Here is an 18,436-nt window from a genome sequence, read left to right as displayed (position 1 = left end):
AGATAGTGATCAGTCATCCAAAAATTACTTTATTAAACACCACTCTCATTCCACGCACAAATACTTTGAAGTTGAAATAAAAATATGCTGGAGTTCCTCATTGTCAATACTTTTGCAGTCTTTGGTGGTCAGATCTTCCAACAGTCTGTTGGAATTCCCATGGGCACGAATTACGTTCCTTTTTTTAGTTGACGTGTTTTTATATTCTTATGAATCAGAATTTATTCAAAAGCTTCTACAGGAGAAGGAAAAATCTCTTGCTGTTGCCTTCCCCTCGATATTTAGATTATATCGACAACGTTTTTTTTATTCATTAACAATAATCATTCTCTTTCATATATCGATTCGATATATCCTGTGAACTCGAAATAAAAGGCACCACAGAGCCCTCCACATCTGCTTCGTACTTTTAAAATAAATATTAACGGCAACCTAACAACTCGACTTTATGACAAACGAGGTGACTTCAGCTTCTCCATCGTCAATTTCCCATATTTTGTAGCAATATTCCATTATCACCTGCATATAGTATTTATATATGATTCGATGCGCAAGAGCTTGTTCTGCGTATGATCAGTTTTTAAATCGAAACAGGCTACTGGCAAACAAGTTGATGTTACAGGGATTTCAACTCGTTAGAAGTCAGCATTCTCGAATATTCTATGTTTGTTATGGCAGTCTAGTTTGCCAATATAACCTATCAATGGGTCAAATGCTATCTGGCGTGTCTGTCTGGCGTCTGGCGTGTTTCATACCGATTGTTTAGGCCGTCCTTGACACACTTGTTTTAACTACGAATTATTCCATTTACCTGGTCAAGATATAGGGCTTCACGGCGAGTGTGACCGGTCGACAGGGGATGCTTACTCTTCCTAGGCACCTGATTCCACTTCTGGTATATCCGGTGTTCTGTGTTTGCACAACTCTCTATTTTGTATTCCTTATATAGGAGTTATGAGGTTGATCACTGTTCGTTGTCGACTGCTTAACTGTAGATTGTGGGTTTGAATTCAGCAACAGTTTTAAATTTTTTCCAGATTGCTTTCTACTAAAACCGCATTTTTTTGACTAGATAAAGTAAATTTTAAAGTGTTCAACTTCAAAATGGTGCTGTACCTATCCTCCATTTTTCATCCATATAAAATTTCTCTGTTGTAGCATTCATCCTTAATTCGATCAATTGTGGATATGTTGAATTGAAGATGGTACATCTTATCAACTCTCTCTTTCTCTCTCTCTGTAAAAGAATTATTGCGCGCATCAAATGAATTAATGATATCAAGAATTCAATTAGAGGGGACAATAATTGAATTACTTCGCGTATTATTGAATTGATGTGCGCAATAATTGAACAATTGCTCTCGCTAATTGAATTACTGCGCCCGTCCATTCAATTGTTGATATCATAAAATCACCTAAAGAGATAAAAAAAAAAAATCAGCCATAGCGCGCATCAACTCAGCAGAATTTAGATTTGAAGATATCATAAATTATTTGAAGAGTTCTCTAATTGAAATGTTGCGAGCATCAAATGAATTGGTGATATCTTGAAAGATATCTTCAATCATTTGAATTAATTTGCATGGCGCTCCATAGATATCCTCTGTTTACACGCTGAAGTTCATATTCTAATATTAGGTCCGTTTTCAGCATAAACGAAAGTAACAAACTCACACAATGTTCCCCTCCCTCACCTTTGAAAGGGGACACGTACCTCCAATACTCTGTACTTGGTGTAGGGACGAGTTTGTTCTGTTCAGGACACTTGCTCCTTTGCATTTAGGGCGATGATGCGAAGGAGTGAACGTGCGAGGGAAAAGGAGAGAGAGAGAGAGAGAGAGAGAGAGAGAGAGAGAGAGCAAAGTTGAGGGACGAAACGAAAGTGCAATACTAGTGTTGCTTCACTGTCAAATCCTTTGCACCCTTGTTCTTTCACCCTTTCATTACCCCCCCCCCCCCCCCCCCCTCTCTGTGACGAAATTTGATATACGCATCTAAAATGCAAGTGACAAGGTACAAGACCTATAGGTGACTCTTAAGCGGTAAATAGCAAAAGCAACCGTGGGTATCCGGCAATGAACTGTAAACTGGGTACACTTTCCATTACTTTGAAAATAGGAAAGCATCTGCGCCAAATCAATAAGTAGATAAATATTTACCTTTGTTTAAACAATCATTAGGTAATAGAAAACACAACGAAGAAACATCTAATCAAAGTAAACTTCATGTAGGAGACTCACAGTGATGAAGAAGACGATGAATAGTCTTGCAATTGTTTCCTACATGTTCTAAAAATTTCATCAACAATCACGTTAGTCCCTGTTTTATTACTGTTTTGATTTGTTTTATTCAGAGAACAGAGAGGTGACACAGAAAATTGCCAGCGAATTTGAATCCCTGGAAAAAACAAAAATAAGAGAATGGTGTGTATTGGAATATTATGGACTTTGTTATAATAATTTAAAATGTTGATGATATCAATACATTTGTTAACTATAAACCTCATATCTATATCCAATTCCATTACAGAGAGTCCCAGGGGATATTGATAAGAAAGTAAAAATTCTGTCAATGTGGACGACTGTGTACGTCAGAACAAAGCCAAAAAAAAATCTGTTAAAAACCTTGAGGGTTTTCCCCCTAAAAAAATGTAAAGGACGAGTAAGTAAAGAAAGGGTTAGTTTTAATATTCAAATTTCTGTTAAAAACCTTAAGGATTTCCCCCATAAAAAATGCAAAGGAAGGGTAGGTAAAGAAAGGGTTAGTTTTTATATGCATTTTATACATTTTTTGTAGGTTAGAAAAACAGGCTAGTCCCCAATATGTTCGTTGATCTTGGCAATGTCAGACATTGTTATAAATCAACTCTTTGTTAATCGTCGATCGATTAAAATTATTCTTTGGTATCCGCACTTTTGTTATTCATCTGTTTGTTTTGTATGTTTTTTTAACGTTCCAGTTGAGGTTTATAGCCTATAGTACGAACTGTACGCTAAGTGCCAAACATGTTGAATAATGGGCAACGCCTCAATTTTAAGTGAGAGTTCCTTACTGTGCTGACGTTTGTCTTCTTTTTAAAGATTGTATCCAAAATATCTGATACTCTTAAAATGCCAGGCAAAAACAGAACTTGACATAAGAATAAGCACTACCTTTCGGTTCGAGAAGTCTTCCTGTTATAAATCTGACTATTCCACGATGACCTTAATGAATAGTTAAATAATTTATTAGTTTTTCAAAACATAAAAATAAAAACAAGAACCCATTAATTACAGATGACATATATTCATCGTTATCACTCAACAAAGGTTGCCACGGAGACGATAACCTGTCCGTGTGTGCGTCCAAAATAAAGTCATTGTATGGACACCACACGTGCTCTAGAGATCGCAGGGGAAATGGAATTTAAGGGCCTTGTCTAAGGAAATCTGGTCAAAGGGTCACAGCCGAAGATCAAAGTCAGTAATAAAGTTAAAGCGTATTATGCAGGAAGCGCGTTTTATTTTTTCTTGAACTAGAACGACACCCTGCCATTCGATAATACGCACCATGTGTTTGCCGTAAGTAAAATTTTAGTGTGATGAGCCACCTTAATTCCATCGAAGATAAATTAGATATTTGCTCTCTCTAAAAGGAGTATTGCACACATCAATTGAATTCAAGAAAACAATAATTCAATTAGTGTGCGCATTAACTGAATTTATGCGCGCTACAGTTCAAATGAAGAGAACAATAATTTAATTATTGCGTGCATTAATTGAACTGATGCGCGCATCATTAATTGAATTGATGTCTTAGCTCTCCAACTGAATTGTACTGCGCATCAATTCAATTGTTGACATCATCAATTCATTTGATTGAAGAGAGAAACAATTCAATTATAGCACGCATCCACTCAACAGAATAATAAATGCCATCAATAATTCAATAAATGCGTACAATTCAGAATTGAAAATATCATTGATTATTTTAAGAGATCTTTAACTGAATTGTTGCACACATCAAATGAAGTGATGATATCTACAAATATTTGAGTTTATGTTATATTGGCACTCCACAAAAGAAAGGTGTTGGCTGAATCTGAGCAGGAGACTTCCTCTTGGTTCTTTTCAGTTCATTGACATATTATTTAATTTTTTCTCTCTGATTTGGAGTAATTGCTTTTAAGCAAAACATTATAATCGCCAGAATCCCTGACCATTGATGGGAATTTTAGAGTCTTTGTTGTGTAACTACAACACTTACTCTTAAATCTTCTTGTCATCTTTTGTCAGTTGCACAAATCTCTGATGTCTTACTTTAATGACCAGATTATAGTGTTTAAACTTCCCCTTACACTAAGAGTTTTGCCCCCAGGATTATCGAACTCTCAAGGACTTAAAGGGGCATAGGGTAACCCCCTGCACTTTTAAAATTACAGGACTCTTCCTTATGAAATAGAAATGATTTTTGAATACTATGGAGCACCAAATTAACATAAATTCAAATGATATCATTAATTCATTTCATGTACAAAATAATTCTTTAAGAGAGAGCAATCACTTGATAAGAGATATCTTCATTTCAACATATCCACAACTGAATCAATGATCTCTCTAATTGAATTGATGCACCACTGATTGCTTATACAATATATTTGTTAATACTGAAAGATATTTTCAAATGAATTAAAGATATCATCAAATCATTTATACAGAGCTCTAAATGAATTTTCATGGGCAATATTTCCACCACATTGATGCGTTTTAATTGATTTGATGTGTACATCAATTGAATTTTTGTGTGCATCACTTTAATTAATGTGCACATCAAATAAATTCTTGTGTGCCATAATTGAATTGATGATATCTTCAAATAATTGGGTTTATGTTAATTTGGCACTCCATACATGCAAGTCCTTGTATAAATTCTGTTTCAAAGAGAAGATTTGTTGAATAATGGGGTTCACAATACAAATGTTTCAATTTTAAATTAGGACTTGCTTAATAAAATAAAAAGTGTATACTTAACAGTCACTACAAATACTTTTCTAAACTACATGATCTATCGCAAGGAGGAGGCACAATTTCTTGTATTATCTTACCTTCTAATATCACATATTCCATTTTTCTGATATCATAAAATAGCCTACTTTATATAAAAGAATATCATCACCATTTTCTTTATATCAGAAAGTGAATTGTGGTATCACAAAATTGAATTAAAATGACATGTACTACATTGAAACAACATAAGTTTATTACTTGCATAGCATTGCTATACATTTAAACATATCAGTAATAGTACAATTGACTTTGTTCATCTTCAGACCAAAACCCAAGACTCATGAAAATCAACTGACACTGCATAGGATGCTTGTAAATTTTATTTAAAAATATGTACCCTTTAACTTTTGATCCCCTTTGTGGGCTCAGCCCACAGGGGTCTTTGCATAAAAAAATTTCACATTTTGTAACTTTTTTGTTCATTGTATGACTGTTAAAAAAGATCTATAATGTACAGCATGTTTCATTCCCATGGTTTTAAAATCTGGCCAAATACATTTGTTTTTATCCCCAGGATGCATATTGTTCATCAAAAAATAATAAAATAATAAGATACACAGCTCTGATACTAGTTTGATTTTCCCCAAAAGAAGGGAAAAAAGAAAAATAATGGGGAAAAAAGACCCAGTGTTTCAGAAGATGTTGAAAACTTAAAAGTTTAGGTAGGTTGAAGCACAAAAATGGAAAACAAATCAGTGAAACTATCAGTTAAATGAAACTACTGTGACTAGTCAGACAGTACTCTGGTACTTAAAAAATTCACACAGTACCAAGAGAATCGGTGGATTTCAACCTGCCAGAATTATCCTTGTTGACGAGTGCTCTTCACTATGCTATTTTGATTTTATTGTGTCAGTTCTATTTATTGCTAGACATTTTGTTAAAGTAATCAATGTCATTCAGTTGCCTGTTGAAGCTGAGGATTAGTTAAAACGATGCCATAAATATGCTATTTTCTTTTTAACATAGGGTGGGCAGAGCCCACACAGATCATCTCAACGAAGGCCATAGATAAATGGGGCTTAGACTCACAAGAAAAGTATTCAATCACATGTGAATGTAACGATGTCATAATCATATATTCCTACTAATTCTACAATACCAGTATCTCAGTGACACTGCGCAAATATTTCACTCATATAGGGACATCACCCACTGTAAATGTGACCTTTGCATTGTACTTTAGGCCATAGCATTGAGGATTCTTTAGCAAATACCTACCGTAATAAAGTACCTCTATTCTTAAAGTCATATCTGGAAACCCCCCAGAATTTTCACATCTACTGGGCACCTGGTGAAGGAGCGCTCACTTCCCATGTTAAAGGTCTCCAGATATAACATAGCTACAAGACGAGAAATTTGAACCCAGTTGCAAAGCAAACCCCTAACTACATGTACTAGGCTACCCGAGTGTGTGTGTATATATATCTTAAGCCCCATATGGATATATTGACCAAATATTAACTATATACCGTGTAACAAATATATCTTAACAACTCTACTGTTCATTATCATTGTTTTTAAAAGGTATTTGTTATTTTTTATTGATCAAAAACTACTGCCAAAGCAATAAAAACAATACCTAAAAACTGTGAAGTCTCTATGGATAAACGAAGAAGAGCAGTGTTTTTCATGGGAGAGGTGTAAAATTATTTTCATATTAAATATTTATCTTATCCCTGGCATGTGTAGGATAATCTGTGACCAGAAACAACTATGACATCATACACAAGTGACATGAGAAACCAAATCCAAGTCTGGTAGTCTGATGTAGTACACATGTATGTAATATAGGAGAGAAGTCTGATGTAGTACACATGTATGTAATATAGGAGAGAAGTCTGATGTAGTACACATGTATGTAATATAGGAGAGTAGTCTGATGTAGTACACATGTATGTAATATAGGAGAGTAGTCTGATGTAGTACATGTATGTAATATAGGAGAGAAGTCTGATGTAGTACACATGTATGTAATATAGGAGAGTAGTCTAATGTAGTACACATGTATGTAATATAGGAGAGTAGTCTGATGTAGTACATGTATGTAATATAGGAGAGTAGTCTGATGTAGTACACATGTATGTAATATAGGAGAGAAGTCTGATGTAGTACACATATATGTAATATAGGAGAGTAGTCTGATGTAGTACATGTATGTAATATAGGAGAGTAGTCTGATGTAGTACACATGTATGTAATATAGGAGAGAAGTCTGATGTAGTACATGTATGTAATATAGGAGAGAAGTCTGATGTAGTACACATGTATGTAATATAGGAGAGAAGTCTGATGTAGTACACATGTATGTAATATAGGAGAGTAGTCTGATGTAGTACACATGTATGTAATATAGGAGAGTAGTCTGATGTAGTACACATGTATGTAATATAGGAGAGTAGTCTGATGTAGTACACATGTATGTAATATAGGAGTTTGATCAATGTAGGTCTCATACTTATGCAACTGAATTTTCAAACTTCAGAATAGTCAATCATCTGGAAAATGTAAGTCACACTCGGCATCTGAAGCAACAATGGTGTTTAATATCACTAGTTGTAACTTCCATGCACATTTGGTGTACATAGAGCCTATAATAGCTTTAAGAATTTGAAGGAGTCTAAAAACTTTCACATGGATGCCACCTCCATGGGTATGGCCTAAGTTTGACTTCATCTAGGTGAGCTCAAAGTTTAACTCCATGAAAATGAATTACTGTAGAAAAATTGAAATGTATTTAAAAACACTTTTTGAAAAATATTTGTATATTTCATTCCTTTCCATTTTGTAGTCTTGAGAATGCTCACCTATCGAGTGCTTAAAATACCCAATCTGCTGCTATTTTAAAAACATGGTATGAATTCTTGTATAAAATTTGCTTACCAAAAATATATATGTCTTTATCTGACTAGCCAAAATAGTGATCAAGAAAACTTGTAAACATTTTAAAATCTACTATGTATTCATGTAAATAACACTGTAAATATTTTCACAAGGCGGCCAAATGGTGTTTAAATGAATCGCAAAAAATTGCTTTTAACTGCATCATTCTTTGTTCTATCTCTCAAAAAAATCTTCAATCTAAATCTTATACTAAGGTCGGAATTTCTTTTCAGATTTTCAAGTTTTTACACAGATTTCATAAAACTTACATTTCTGTATTTCTTATCAAAAATTTGTTTACTAAGCCAAATTTTATACAGCAATCTTAAGTGGCAACTTAGAAAGTCAAAGCAGAGACAAATGAAAATAACAACAACAACAAAAAAAAAAGAAGGAAAAGTTAAAGCTACAAATTTTACACACTTAAATAAACATCAAACTGCATAAATCAAAACACAAATATAAAATAAAACAAAAGATGTAGAAAAAAACCTTATAAATGCATATTTGTTTAAGGTCATCACAAAAAAATTGGCATTTCGATGGCAATTTGTAACAATGTAAGCATGGACGGATTGTGCTTTTATGACTGAACCTCAAATTTTAACAATTAAGTTTTCAATGTTAAGGAGGGACAACACATCACAGAAAATGTATTATATTATTTTGAAATCTAAAACTTTAAATATTTTACTCTATATAGGAAAAAAAACCAAAACAAACAGATTTTAGTAGAAAGTCATCTGGAAAATTAGAACTCCAGCAAGATCCGAGCTTACCCTTCACAGATTGGAAGCATTACATGATAACTTAACCAGCCAGGCAGTAAGATATAAAACGAATACATTACTGAGATCTATTTCTAGATTTATATTTTGGAAAGAAATCAGCCATTAATATGATGTGTTATTCCTCCTCAGATGGCTTAAGGCAAATCATTAATGCCAATAATGGCATTCTTAAACAAAACGAAACTGCTCACTACCGTGATTTCAATTGGAAACACATTTGGTAAATACCAGTATATAAAAGAATTGATAATCAAGGATTTGTGTTCTCCAAAGAGAAATTAAAATACTATAAATCAGAAAAGAATGACCCTAAAAATACAAAATAATCTATAAACCAGGGATCTGTCAAACCATTTCAGTATCCTACATAAATACATGTACTATACAGTGAATATTACAAAGCCTTGTGGTAAAGGGTAAATAAGTCCACTTCCAATTTTTGAACAGTTCAGCAGCAGTTTCATACAAAAGATACAAGTATACAGAGAGTATAAATCAATATAGGTGGATAGACATTTACACACAAATCTATCCCGTCTAGATCTTAATAAGTCAACCTAAACAACATGTACAGTGCATATCAAGCTCAGGACATCCACATAACTTTGGTTCAGCTATAATTACATGATGTAATTCAATTGAAAGTCAGACTATTATAAAAACAACAGCAAATATGTAAATAATCTTAATACATGTTCATGAGACAAACAGATTGTCTATAATTGGGTAACTTCATATTAGTTTTACCCAACTCAATGAAATGGTGAACAGCCTTGCAAATTATATGACTGTTTCATTCCCTGAATATTGCTGATAAATACTGATATTATATGCTCTTACATTATAATATCAATATATACTGAGGCTAGTGTACCAGGGTAGACACAGCAGATTGACTTTTCCTGCTCAGAATAATAGCCTCAATCATTATACATTCACAAACAAAAAACAAACCCTTGTTAAGATATATGTGTGACAGCCCTCAGATCTACTGTATAAAGACATGATGATAATATTCAAAGTAAATATTTATGGTAATTTCATTTGAAAAAAATATAGATACCGGGTATACCTGCATTTATTTCTGTTAGATTTCATATGGGAAAAATTGTTAACAAAATCCCAATCACTTAAGATTTGATAGGGGACTATATTCTGTGGTTAAAAATCTTGCAATCTACACAACCCTTGCTTTCAAAATTTTAGCACAGACAACAAATACACTCAAGCAACCATGGTGAGCTTGCTCTATAAAAACAGGATATGGGAATTGTTATACCCCCCCCCCCCCCCCAAAAAAAAAAAAACTTTGTCTGCAGGGGTATAATGGTACGTATATAGGTTTATACATATAAACATGAAAATTTGAATTTCACATGATGCTGTGTAATATCATAGCAACATCTTGAACACGGAGGAGGGGTTTGTATCATGATGTCATCTGCGGGCCATCACATGGCTCAGTGAAAACCAATTCATATAATATGAATTTTCATGAAAAAATGTTGGAAACCATTCTATTATTGATATTTGATACAAAGAAGTAGGTACAGTTTGTAAAGACATCTGGCCCAAAATATCGATTATTTCACTTGGAGCTCAAACCCTGACATTCAAATAAGGAATAGATTAGCAAACCAAAAATCTGCTCAGTTTGATCAGCACAATGATTTGTGTCATATGACGAGAGCTAGAAGTTGGCATAAAATTGCAGAAATGCCATTTTCAATGAAAATATCCACAATTTCAGGTGGTTTTCCTTTCAGGAAACATACAGCGCATGCGTCGAGCAAATTCATATTGAAGTGTGTTTTTCATCTTAAAATAATGCACAATATGTATCATTTTCATTTTGCTCGACAAATGCGCACATCTTTTCCTGAGCAATAATCTGTACGACATTTGACAGTTTTCGGGCTTATTTTTAAATCAAGGCGGGAAATGTCTTATTCATGATGTCATAATGTTATTCAATTAGGAATATCATTATGATTTTGTTGACATATTATACCTGGCATATATTTTACTTTTTTAAAACACTGAATAAGGTTAATTCCAGACACATTTTATAGAGAGAAAATTTTTGGGCCTTTTTGTGTATACAATCGTACCTTGTTCTTTATAAATTATTATGGATGCACAAAGCTCATGCATGAGCCAATATCCCCTACATTACTGTTATTAAGGTACTTGTAAAACAAAAGCACCACAAAGCAGAGCAATCCCTTGCAATTAATATAACACAGAACCCGATCTACACTGACGTATGTTACAAATACACACGCACACCGTGACAGCGTATCCCCTACCCACTTCACCGTCTGGGGAGAGCAATGAATTGAATATGATCAAAGACTAGGAAATATAAAAATCTGCACACCAATAGCTATAAATGAATACACACAGCGAACTATGTACTACATTATGTTATGTATTATCTATAACGTTACATCAAAAACCTGTAAGTTGGTTTATAGGATAGTAAAGTTGACAATGAGACATACTTGGCCCATGAAACAAAGAAGACAATCAAATTCACTTCACAAAATGCACATAGGCCTCCACAGTCACCTAAGTATCACACAACAAAAACTTAATCAAAGGTGTCTGCATGATTAGTGCATCTTTTAATCTCTGAACTGAATAACATAGCCTTTTGGCCATAAATGCAATGATCATTATGTCTAATGTTACAGTCATGACATATATTTCTAATTTTCTTCTTGGTCAAATGACTTCGGTTCACAGTCATGACTCTCTCTCTCATAAGCAATATTTCTAATTCCTTTACCAATGAGTTTGACCTTGCATCATTGTCTGGTCATACTTTTATGACAAGTATGACTCCAATGTCTCTCCATCACAAAGTTACGACCCACAGAAGAGGTTTGAACTTTTTGCAAAGTAACCTTGACACTGGTTCAGGATCAAGACAAACTAATTGGCTATAAGCAACCTTTTTACCGAATATGAATGAATGTTTTTCCATTACATAGGTGTAGCCCAAGATAAATTCTTCTTGTTTTTACTAATAACCTTGACCTTGGCTTCAGGTTACGATACAATGTCTAGTCATGAGTAACCTTATTGACAAGTATTAGCTTGTAATGTTTTCAAATTACAAGATATGGCTCAGATGAGAAGTGGGAGGGAAGAATAGAAGACAGATAGGAAGACATGGTGAGATTCTTAAATATCACCCAATTTTAGTTCGCAAGGCTTATAAGTATGTACCCAGTTCACCCACTTAATGTTCAGGAGTAAAAAGGATATTCAAATAATGTATTTCATGGAGCCTTGCTCTGGGACCTGAACCCGTGACCCACTGGTTCCAAGTTTCACAATTTTGGTGGAGATCTCCATGCTGATTATAACAATGCACTTTATGTTCTGGAGTGGTGAAGATTTTTATCAAAGATCAAATACATTTTCCCTACATATTTAGCCCCAAGTTTGCACACTTAGTCATGAATTCCACAATTTTAGTAGAAACCTCCATGCTCATGATAACTATGCACCCAGTCTGTTTGATGCACATTTAGGAGTAAAGATTTTAAAGTTGGCCATCATTCTTAAAAGCTTTGCCCCCATCCATAGAGCCCCAAAGGGGAAGATACTATGAAATTCACAACTTTTGTTTACTTGCCCTACAGATGCTACACACCAAATGACAAATGGTTTGTCAGGAATTTTAATTGTTCAAAAGTTAACATTGCATCATGATGGACGGGCATGGAGAGAAATAGGTCACCTGAGTGACTTGTGTGACCTATAAGCACTAAAGTATCAAATCGATCCATCATGTCCAGATCAATGCCATTTTCTCAATGTCTCTGCATCATGAAATCATAATGGGCATCAATGTCATGGTAAAAATGTTGAATACTGGTAACACAAGACCTTTAATGTTCAATATCAATGACCACTATTAATAGAAAAGTAAAAAAAAAAAAACCCAACAGATTGTACTGTATTAGACAATGTGAGTGACTCAGGAGATTGATGATCATAAACCTTCTACAAAACCTCCTGTCACTATATGAACTCTCAAGACCAAGGTACCAGTAGGCCATGAAAGTATGAAGTCTCTTGGACATCTGACCAACCGATAAAGCAGTTTCCACATTTCAGTAAAACAATAGCTATTAATAGACTCTATAGAAATCAACAAAGAAGTAGTTTTTGATTAAAAACAATGTGCAATGATACACACTGTGGAGGATGGGGGGGATATGAACTCCGTTGACTATTCATACATCTCACCACCTTCCACTTAAGTTTGCGACATCAGACTTTTGAGTGCTGGGACCAGTAGCATTGTTGAAGTCCATCTGATGAGAATACAATTCTGATGAAGCAAAGAGATTGCCACTAGCACTTTGGTTAAGACTGATTTTCCTTGGAGGAAATCCAGGCGGTGTTTTGACTACTCTTTCTCCTCCTCGAAATAAGCCATCTACTAAGGAGTGATTGAAGCTTCCACTGTGACTTAGTCCTGATCCTCTCATCAAATGAGCACTGTGCATTGTATTGCCGGAGGGACTTAACCTGGCACTTTGACTAAGATACTGGCCTTTTAGAGGAAAGTTCCCTCCACGGTTCATTGGTAATGTACTCATAAGAGACCGTGGATTACTGAAAGGACTCTTTCCTAAATTCGAGGACATCTGCATATGCTCCAGAATTGATCGACTGCCGGAGTCAGAGAACCTCGAGGCAGGAATAGTCTGAGAGTCTGTTCTCAGATTCATAGTGGTCCCATTATCAGAGAAATCTTTATCAGCAGACACAGTTTCATTATCAACTCCATTCTCCACATGCAGAAGACTTCTTCTTTTATTCAAATCTACCAATATAAACAAGAATCAATGATGTTAAATATTCAGATCAATCTTTATATGGTTAAAATATTTCATAAATCTTTAAACCCCTCTGGTGGCCCCACCCTTGCCCCCAGGTTCTGATGGTGAGAACAAATATGAATCTATGTATACTTGCTTGCATATCAATTTAACAAATTATTCCCTTGCTATTCTTGAGATGGAGGTTCGTATATCTTCTTGTGTAAAACTCTAAACCCTCTTGTGACACCCCATAGAGCAAATATGAATGTACCCTACATGGGAATGCTTGCAACTCAATTTGACAAACTGTATTCTTCTGATTCTTGAGCTAACAAGAGGTACTGTGAGCAATGCTCACTAAGAATACCCCCCGCTTACCCCAATCTCCCAAAGGGTGTTGGTAATAGGTATAAACTACCTCTTTTCTGAGTGTAAAAAACAAATGGCATGACAAACCGAACCATATTGCTACTTCGATGTCCAGTGAGCGTGACCTTTGACCTTTTGACCCCAAAATCAATAGGGAACATCTTCATCCCATGGGTAGTCCATATGTATGATATGGTGACTGTAGGTGGAAAGGATAACGCTTTAGAGCCCAGAAACCATATTGCTACTTCGATGTCCAGTGCGCGTGACCTTAGACCTTTTGACCCCAAAATCGATAGGGAACATCTTCATCCCATGGGTAGTCCATATGTATGATATGGTGACTGTAGGTGGAAAGGATAACACTTTAGAGCCCGGAAACCATATTGCTACTTCGATGTCCAGTGCGCATGACCTTTGACCTTTTGACCCCAAAATCGATAGGGAACATCTTCATCCATGGGTAGTCCATATGTATGATATGGTGACTGTAGGTGGAAAGGATAACGCTTTAGAGCCCGGAAACCATATTGCTACTTCGATATCCAGTGTGCGTGACCTTAGACCTTTTGACCCCAAAATCGATAGGGAACATCTTCATCCCATGGGTAGTCCATATGTATGATATGGTGACTGTAGGTGGAAAGGATAACACTTTAGAGCCCGGAAACCATATTGCTACTTCGATGTCCAGTGCGCTTGACCTTTGACCTTTTGACCCCAAAATCGATAGGGAACATCTTCATCCCATAGGTAGTCCATATGTATGATATGGTGATGGTAGGTGAAAAGGATAATGCTTTAGAGCCCGGAAACCATTGCGTCTACAGACGGACGGACATACAGACGGACAACCCGATTCCAGTATACCCCCCCACAACTTGTTGCGGGGGGTATAAAAATGTTTCAGTCACACAATGTTTAGCAAAAAAATTTTCATCATGCATCTCATGATTTACCTGCAATGGCTAGAAGCATTTTCCTTCTGGCACCAAATGTTGTTATTCCAAGTTCTCTTAAATCTGTCTCTGTTAGTGTCAGAAAAGTTGCCAAGTCAATCTGAAATAGAGAGAATAACTAGACATCACCGGCTTTGTCAGTCCTCATAAAATATCACTTTCTCTTCAGATCTGCATTACAATGACAGAGAATCTGACCCTTTGTTTAAAATCACTGCAACTCATGTACAAAAGAATGTGTACAGATTTGATCCGTCTGAAAATATACAATAGGCCCATGGGCCTTAATGGTCACCTGAGTATCATATAACAATATTTCTTGAATATCAGTTTCTACTTTGGAAAATTCTTCACTGATGCAAATTAGATAACTAGAAAGACTGTTTATTAAAATATCATTTATGTTTTGAAATTTTTGGAAATTCCTTGGTTGATTACTAAGCTTATTTCAGATTGAAAAAGAGAGAACATTTAAAAAAAAAAAAAAAAAGAAAGAAAATAAATAGCAATATAATTTCATTGTTAACATCACTCCTTTGTATGGTGCAAAAACTAGTGTATAAAATAATCCATATCATGGATGTAGTACAAAACATTTTCGGATTGTATTTAGTAGATCATTGTATGTAAACATAAATGTGTTAAGTTACATGTATGAAGTTAATGAATTTATTGAAGGTAATTACATATCCATCATTAATGATTCTGCACTATTAGGCCTGTTATGGTAGAAATCCAAACAAAATAAAATGCCCCTGTGCATACAGACATGTACTATTGCAGAAAAAACATTTCAAACTTATAGCCATTCCGTGCTCATCTTTCACTACATAAAAATGCTTGCATATTGATTTGACAAACTGTATCCTTGTAGTTCATGTATCAAGGTATGTATCGGATTTAAAGCCTGGGTATCATCCCACCCCTAATGTCCAAATGATATGGTATGTTACACAATCATTGACATTTTTTAGGTCAATACTATGCAAAACCTAGTTGAAAGTCATTAGAAACACAAGCTTTTGTTTACCATAAGATTGAATAATTTAATCATCAAAGGCGGCTACTAGAGACAACAAATTGATATCTGGTCAGCCATCTTTGTTTACAGCTAGAGTGCAAGACCTAGTCAAAAGTGATTAAAGACAAAAGATTTCGTTTATCATATGGTTGATCAAGATATAGGGCTCACAGTGGGTGTGACCAGTCAACAAGGAATGCTTACTCTTCTTAGGCACCTGCTCTCACCTCTGACATTCTTTAAAGTATTTTAATATGAGATTCATCACTGTTCACTGTCTTCACTTTTTCCATTTTGAACCCAAAAGTGACTAATCTTTTTCGGAACTCCAAATGATTTCTGAAGCAAACCTAGTCACAAGTTTAGCATTTAATACCAAATATCAAAATAGGTAATACATGCATGTGTATGAACTACTTGACATCATAAGTAAAGAATCTGCTATCCTTTGTACCTAACCTTTTAATACAGAACAATTACCTCTTGCTGTCGAAACAAATCACTATATTTTCCAAGTCCCAGTTTACTGAAAAGTTCTGGTAAGTCTGCATGGTCCCACAAACTGGTGACTGCTGGGAGAGTGGCACTATCTACATGGTTACTACTGCTCAGGAAATCATTGTAGTCAGCTGTGAGAAAAAGGTGTTCATATTTATTTCAAATCTTATTAAAAAACACTCCTGTATCTGTTTAACTTATACACCTGTATAATCTCTAAGAACGAGAGGCGCATAAGCCAACAACACTCCTTTGAGTTAACTTGCTCATTAATAGATATTCATACTTAACATCCCAACTGAAGCCCTACCCTAACTGCAGTGTTGTGGTGTGAACAAGCTTGATATCTAAACTACATGAGAATGCTTACATATTGATATGACAAAATGTAGTTCTTCTTGTTCTTGAGAAGATTTTAAAAAGATCTTTTTCTATGTAAAACTCAAACTGTGGTCCCATCCAGGTCTTAGGGTTATAGTTTGAATAATCTATATCAAATTGCTTACATACTTATAAAGCAGCAAACTGTTTTAATGTTTACCAATTAATTCCATTTGGAAAGAGTTGTGGTCCTTTATTTCAATAACTTTGTATCTGCTTTACCCAAGGATGCTTTATGCCAAATTTGTGGCAAGTTTGGTTGAAATTGGCTATGTGGTTATTATACGAAGTTCAAAATGTGAAAAGTTTTAGAACAGACAATAGACAAACTTGGATCCTTTGAGCTTTCAGTCCATATGAGCTAAAGAGGTATACCTACTTTTTTTGCGTGGGCTTGGATATTCCCCTGGAGCGAGATTCACTGGTTTGCTTGTAATTGTGCAAGTGTTGGGATTACCCCAGGGATCTAGATCCAACTCCTCACATTCATTTGGATTCTGTAAAAGAGGACAGCGGTAGTACTAAATTTCAACTGATTTAACATTGAGCAATATTATTGTTAGTTTGATGAATGAAAATAGATCTCTACAGGTCACCTGAATGGCAACAGTAGTCTGTGTCAAGACTGTAGCTCTACCGGTATATAATTACTAATCGGTCAAAATAGTCTTGAAAAAAGCATTGAACTTTATGATGCACATATTACATGGGGTCAATGTTTTGTCAGGATTTTTTTCAACAATGAATGTGTGTATCATACATTATAGCAATATTTCTAGAACATATATAACCCAATCCTCCAAATCTCTTAATAGAGAAATTTTTACTATATACACTTTGATTGGACACTAGAGTGTTTGTCCCCTAGCTTTTCCATTGCTGGAAAATTTTGAGGATAAATCAGGGTTCAAAATTAACTTTTTCAAGCACTAGTCCATACAGACTAGTGACTATTGATGTTCACTAGTCCGCAAAGCATTTCACTAGTCTGTCCAGTATATCATATAAAATGATCTCATATAATTCATTTATTCAATAGTATTTAATCAAACCAAACACTTCACAGTTGCAAACAATTCAGTTTCTAACACCTGCAGTAGAAAAAGACATCCATTCTTTAATTTGCTATTACGATCTTCATAAGCATACAGTAACCTATGAGTAACTCATGTAACAACCCCTTGTATTTGGAAGGTCAGCATGTCATTGTCATGCAAACACTTAGTCATTCAGATAATCCACTATAAGTTCAAACATCTAAGTGATTCAGATAAATTTGCTAATATCTTAACCAATTCATGATTGATATCCAGATTTTAGTGCCATAGAGAGTTTACTAGTCCGACATGATTTTTACTAGTCTCTTGACTTACGGACATGAGGTAATTTCTAACCTTGATAACTATACATTGGATACCTCAATCATACCTCATATGTAGTTTCCATCGTGGGTTCGCAGTAAGCAAGGACACCTTGCATTCTTTGCATTCTTTCACGTATCACTGATTCCGGCATGGATTTAGAAAAACCCATTCCAGACCAAATATCTGTTGGATTTCGTGTTTCTCCATCTGGTTTCCTTTGCATAGCTGGAAAAAAAAAATCTTTATATTTAATCCATTAAGGTTTTCAATATGCTATCTAA

General features: G+C 34.9%; 1 protein-coding gene across 1 annotated transcript in view; it reads right to left on the bottom strand.

The window, feature by feature from the left end:
* Positions 1 to 5,216: 5,216 nt before the first annotated feature.
* LOC125669605 (protein bicaudal C homolog 1-B-like) overlaps positions 5,217 to 18,436 on the bottom strand; it is a 45,553-nt gene continuing 32,333 nt past the window's right edge. Inside the window, exons 15-19 of the mRNA XM_048904240.2 lie at positions 18,220 to 18,380; positions 17,171 to 17,288; positions 16,393 to 16,541; positions 14,892 to 14,991; positions 5,217 to 13,565 (exon numbers count right to left, since the gene is read on the bottom strand). Of these exons, the coding sequence (XP_048760197.2) occupies positions 12,979 to 13,565; positions 14,892 to 14,991; positions 16,393 to 16,541; positions 17,171 to 17,288; positions 18,220 to 18,380 (1,115 nt within the window). The 3' untranslated portion in view covers positions 5,217 to 12,978. The remainder of the gene's footprint in view (positions 13,566 to 14,891; positions 14,992 to 16,392; positions 16,542 to 17,170; positions 17,289 to 18,219; positions 18,381 to 18,436) is intronic.

The sequence above is a fragment of the Ostrea edulis genome, chromosome 4, assembly GCF_947568905.1.
Source record: "Ostrea edulis chromosome 4, xbOstEdul1.1, whole genome shotgun sequence".
Lineage (NCBI taxonomy): Eukaryota > Metazoa > Mollusca > Bivalvia > Ostreida > Ostreidae > Ostrea > Ostrea edulis.
The sequence above is the reverse complement of the archived record's forward strand: the minus strand, read 5'-3'. Positions and strand labels throughout refer to the sequence as shown.